Source organism: Propithecus coquereli, unplaced genomic scaffold (genome assembly GCF_000956105.1).
Source record: "Propithecus coquereli isolate 6110/MARCELLA unplaced genomic scaffold, Pcoq_1.0 Scaffold42, whole genome shotgun sequence".
NCBI classification, from domain to species: domain Eukaryota; kingdom Metazoa; phylum Chordata; class Mammalia; order Primates; family Indriidae; genus Propithecus; species Propithecus coquereli.
Window position 1 is genome coordinate 904453 of NW_012149952.1, and position 5690 is coordinate 910142.

The following is a 5690-nucleotide window of genomic DNA, read 5'->3' on the forward strand; positions in this document are numbered from 1 at the left end:
GCCAGGGCTGGAAACTCTAGCACCTGCCACTTCTTCACCTTTGCTCCCATTCCCGTTCGCCAGGGCCTTTATTGCTCTGACCTCCCGAGGGCTCCTCTTTCCATTGTAACGTGACTTTCCAGACCCTCATTCCTGGCTTTGGAGGATCAGAGCACTTTCCTGCCCATCGCCCAGAGGAACAGGGTGGAAACAGCTCTTCTGGTGGCCCCAAACCTCACCTCGGAGCGGACAGACCCTCCTGCCTTTCCTCTGCTCCCTCCACTCTCAAAGACACTCTCACTCCCTTGCCCTCCCACACCCCCCTGCAGAGTTTTCCCATTTCTTTTTCTTTTATAATGGAAATGTGCACACACACACACACACACACACACACACACACACACGTGCAGACGGCATCTGTGTCTGGGCTGATGACCAACGTTAAAGTGAGCACTGGTGAGCCCCCCACCGAGGTCCCCACGGAGAGCAGTGCCCATGCCATCCGGAGTGCCAGCCTCCCCCTGGACCAGCAGAGCTGACCCTGGGGGCGAAGCACTGGCATGAGGCAGGGCCGCTCGCACCTGTATGGAACACCAAAGGGGGTCACACCTGGCACTGGGCTGCGGGGGCACGGTCAGAGCAAGAAATTAGGAAGGGACAAAAAGGGGAGAACAGAGAAGATGCTGAAGGGAAGAGGAACAAGCCTGGAACGTGGAAGTGGCTCAGGTAGGGAGCGGGTGGGTAAAGAAGGGAGACAAGTCATGGGGACAGCAGGGATCTCACGGGGCAGGTCACAACTGAGGGCAAAATCCCACTGCAGCAGGGACGGAGGGATTTCCGACCTGGGAGCTCGGGAACTGGCAGGTCGGGAGATGCCGGGTCATCCTCATTGTCCGTGTTCTCATCCGTGGAGCCTGCGTACGGGTCCTCACCGTTCTCCCCCTGGCCAGGGGGCTGCCTTTGTTCCCTCTGCTCGGCTACCCTGGGGGAGATGAGAGCGGTAAGGGGTGAGCATGCACCGCAGCCCCCCGGCAGCCAAGGCTGGGCTGCCCTAACCCCAGCCCCAACCCTACCTCCTCAGCTCATCCTCAGTGTCCCCAGAATCTTCTGCTCCATTGTCCTGTCCTTCTGCAAGTAGAGGCTCAGTCAACGCAAGTCACTGCCTTGTCTTCCGGAAGACTAGTAACCCTCCCTTCCAGTATGGCACCTGGGCACAGACCCAGCATCCCAACCTCCACCTCAGCTGCTCCAAGATGCAGTTATCCTGACCCCAGCCACCATCTCCTTCTGCTCCATCTGTCCGGGATCCAGTCTCTACCTCCACCAGACCCACAGTCCGGGCTTTGAGCCCCTTCGCCCTCTAGCCATGGGGGTCCAGGCCCCAGCCCCTCCTCCCGCAGGCCCAGGGGTCCAGCCCCAGCCCCTCCTCCCTCAGACCTGGGGGTCCAGGTCCCCAGCCCCTCCTCCCTCAGATCCGGGGGTCCAGCCCCAGCCCCTCCTCCCTCAGACCCAGGGGTCCCCCTCCTCCCTCAGACTCTGACCTGCCTGCTCCCCCTCAATGTCAGTATCTTCCTGGGGCCCGGGTGAGGCTGCTTTGATCTCTTCAGGGGTTGGGGGCTTCTGGGGTGAGCTGGGTCCAGCTGTCTGTGGGGGCTTGGTTTTGGCCTGGAGGCGCTGAAGAGGGAGGGTCAGTCGGTGAGGAGAACAGGGGGTGTGGGTGAGTCGGGGGTGGTGACGGCAGGAGTGAAGAGTTTGGGGTACCACAGCAGACCCATGCCATTCCCCCAAAACCCTCCCCAACACAGGCAGGGGCATCGGACCTTCCGGGGAAGCTTGGGGGCTTCATCCCCGCTGCTGCCGCTGTGAGAGCCCTCCTCGTCCTCACTGCTGGAGCCTGGCCCTGCCATGAGGTACCTAGGGGAGGAATCAGGCCTCAGAGAAACAGGACACCGAGTCCCCCGAGGAGCCGGGGAGGATGTTCAGGAAGCAAGAGTTACCGGCATTCACTAAATACTCACTCGGGGTAGGAATCGTGGCCTCTCTCCCCCAGCCTGCCCCCCTCTCCCAGTTCAGGAAGGCCCTGCCGAACCCCAGCCAGCGCAGCCCCCCACACTGGAGACCCGAGCACACCCTCTCTTCCTTCCTTCTTGGGGAAGAAATGTCCCATTTCAGAAAGGAAAGAAAAATCAGAAATACCTTTCCCCTTTGAGAATCAAAGGCAGTTTCTCACTAGGAGAATGCCTACCAATTAAGAGAAAAGTCTCAAAAGCAAATACATTTTACAGACTCCCACACTGTATTCACGGTTCTGTAAGCCACTGACAGTCCAGGAAAAGAACTTTCCCAGCTCTATTCGCATCGGCAGCAGCTAACACTTACATGGGACTTCCTATGAGCCAGGCGCTGTTATATGCACTCGACAAATATTCAGGCATTGAGTCCTGAGGTCAGTGCTATTTTAGCCCCATTTTACAGGTGAGGAAACTAAGGCACAGAGAGAAGATTAATTAATTTGCCCCAAACCACAGGGCAAAGTACACAGCAGAAACAGATGAATGTTGGTTTTACTTTCCTGAGGCTCACGCATTAGGACCCTTCTGCCTGTGATTTGGTCGTTTCAAAGCTGGTGAAACACTTCAGGTAAGTGACACGCATTGTAAAATGGTAGCTCATGGGAAATGCAGAGGATTTAAAGTGTAGCAGTTGATTAAGAGTCCATGGTTGTGATTCTTAAGCATTAAAAATAAATTTTAATCAAAAAAAAAAAAAAAACAGGGTGGGCACAGTGGCTCACACCTATAATCCCAACACTCTGAGAGGCTAAGGCAGGAGGATTGCTTGAGGTCAGGAGTCTGAGACTAGTCTGGGCAACATAGCAAGACCCCATCTCTACAGAAAAATTTAAAAATTAGCTGGGTATGTTGGTGCACACTTGTAGCCCCACCTACTCTGGAGGCTGAGGCAGGAGGATCACTTAAGCCTGGGAGTTTGAGGCTGCAGTGAGCTATTATAATCGTGCCAATGCACTTCAGCCTGGGTGACACAGCGAGACTCCGTCTTGTTAAAAAAAAAAAAAGTCAATGGTAGCTTTACTAAACTTTTTCTTCCAGGTGCTCTGTAATCCAAAAGATTTTTTTTAAAACTCAATCTGTTCTTTCTCTGAAGCAGGTTAGAGGAAAAAAAGAAAAAAAAAAAAGCCTCAATTTGTGATTATAGTAGGAAGAGCCATCTCCCTGGGGTCTTTCCTCTTATAGTTGAATTTTTAAAATATAAAATGCTTCCTGAATTTTTTTTTGTTAAAACCCAGTTGCAAATCCAATGCTGTTTGTCTTGTTCCCTTTTCTGCCATGGCCTCCTTGAGCTCTCCCAGGCAGATAATAAACCAAATTTATTATCTGATTTATTCTGCCCTGAATATATCCCAAATCCATCCCTTCTTTCCACCCCCAAGGCCCCAGACTGCCCTGGGGTCCCCACCTGCAGACTCCCCTTGACGCTCTGTCTCTCCCAGCAGAGCCTGCCCCTGTCCCCAACCTTCCGTGGCTTCCCCCACTCACACAGGAGGATGGGTTTCAAGATTTTGAATTTTTCAGATTCTAGAGATGTAAACAGCAAGCATATAGATTATTATGACACCTCCAGTGCAGTCTGGGGAGTTCCCATAATCACACCCATTAGTATTTCAGTGGTAAATACCATGACACACTTACGGGGATAAACAAAGTCCATACATAGCCACACATCAGTTCATGATGATCGTGCAGCCAAATGTTTGTGCTAAACCTAGAAAAACTTCCAGCTTCCAGAGGTGTCTGGATTCCTGAACAACAGATGAAAGCCTGTGGACTGGCCAGAGCCTAGCACCTCGGCCAGGCACTAGAAGCCCTTACTTAGCTGGCCCCACACGCCTCTCAGCCTCACTCTGCCCCAGTGCAGATGGGCTGTCAAACACGCCCGGTGCAGCTGAGTGTGACTTCTGAGCACACTCAGGCCACGGAGTCCGACTCGGATCTCTCCTCCCGCCCACAGGCCTCAGGTCTGATCCTGCCCTTGCTCGAAACCCTTCCGCGGCTCCTACGGCTCCAACGGCTCCAACCTCATTTTCCTGCCACTTCCTGCTTCCCACCGTAAGCTTAGCCCCACCTGCAACTCCTCGGGGCAGAGACCAGGCTGCCCTGACCTGTCTCCTCCACCCAGCAGGCTCTCTGGCTGTTTAGCCTGGCAAACCTCTTCTCATCCTCGAAAAGCCCTCACTCACTGTGGGACTCCGATTGGGCCTTCGACCACACTGTGACAACAAGTCCGACCCCTCATCCAAGTGAGGGGCGTTCAAGGGCAGGGCTTAACGTCTGGATCCCGAGCATTGCACAGCCCAGCCTGGCACCGAGCAGAGGCTTCCAGGAGTTGCTTTGAATGACAATGAACGGGCCCCAATGCACGTTCTCCAGCCCTGGGCCTTCACACCTGCTGTTCCTCCAGCCTGCAAGGTCCTTTTCCTTCTCCAATAAGCAGACTCCACAGAGCACTCTGTGACCCTCTCAGGCAAGACCTCCTTCCCTGATCTGGAGTCCCATGGCCTCTGCCCTCCTCTCAGGAGCCTGCTGACTCTGGGCTGGGACCTGGACCGCCTGTGCTCTCCGCCAGCAGGCTCCTGTCTGCTTTCTCTCCAGATCCCTGGCATTGCCCAGCACGGGATAAGCACAAGGGCTGGGGTGTGTGTGAGCACGAGTGTGTGTCGCACATATGTGTGCAGGGAGGTCTCACCTCCGGGAGGGCAGCCGCCGACGCATCCGGTGACAGTCCAGCACCCACTCTTTACGCACGATGCGGCCTCCGAGGCCTAGGACCTGGCTGTACTTGGGGGTGTTGGCAAAGGCACAGCTGGTGGGAGGCAGAATTGAGGGGTGTCAGTTAGATGTGATCTGAAGGGCAAAGGGGAAAGAGAGAGACGGGGAGCCAGAGAGAGAGGGAGAAAGATGAGGAAGAGACAGTGAGATCAATATGGGAGAAACAGAAAAAGATAGAAGAATGAGGGAAATGCAGAAATCAGAGAGAAACAGACGTAGAGGCTAGAGGCTAAGAGAGACAAGGAGACAGAGACAGAAAGAGAGAGAGACAGAGAGAGAACGCGCGAGAGAGCGAGCGTGCACAACATAAACGATGCAGACACAGGGTGCTAAGGGTGCTCACTGCTGCTATGTTGGTTATTGTTTCTATGCCTTTTCAGTGGACGGAGCTAGCAAATAAACATTTTTTTGTACATCAAAAAAAAAAGGGTTGCGGTTGGGAGCGTGATGGAGGAGACAGAGGGAGATGGGGCAGAAACAGCAGGAGGCATGGAGGGGAGGAGGGCACAGGCCTACATGAGGTGCGTGCTGTCCGGGGTCCAGTCTGGCCGATACTTGGCCCCCAGCTCTAGGGCCTTGTCCCGCAGCTCTGAGCGGAAGGGGTTCTGGAAGCCACTCAGCACCACCACCACACCCTGAAGGATCTTCCCCAGCTCCTGAGGGCCAGCTCGGTGTCCTCTGGGCTCGGTGCCTTCTCCCCGAGGTTTCCCTGGCATTGCCCCCTGTGCTGGGGCAGGGACTGGGGCTGCGGCTGTGGTATGGGTGGGAACCGGCACTGGGGGAGCCAAAGAGGAGACACTCACTTAGCACCACTGGGGCTAAACGTCCAGCCCCTCCTCCCTCAGACCCAGGGGTCCAGGCCCC

At 55.0% G+C, this 5690-nt stretch overlaps 1 protein-coding gene across 1 annotated transcript in view; it reads right to left on the reverse strand.

Moving 5' to 3' along the window:
- Positions 1-5690, reverse strand: part of XRCC1 (X-ray repair complementing defective repair in Chinese hamster cells 1) — a 24463-nt gene that overhangs the window by 1690 nt on the left and 17083 nt on the right. The window contains exons 8-13 of the mRNA XM_012653402.1: positions 5343-5619; positions 4744-4860; positions 1800-1893; positions 1521-1653; positions 1053-1107; positions 822-961 (exon numbers count right to left, since the gene is read on the reverse strand). Coding sequence (XP_012508856.1) covers positions 822-961; positions 1053-1107; positions 1521-1653; positions 1800-1893; positions 4744-4860; positions 5343-5619 — 816 coding nt within the window. The remainder of the gene's footprint in view (positions 1-821; positions 962-1052; positions 1108-1520; positions 1654-1799; positions 1894-4743; positions 4861-5342; positions 5620-5690) is intronic.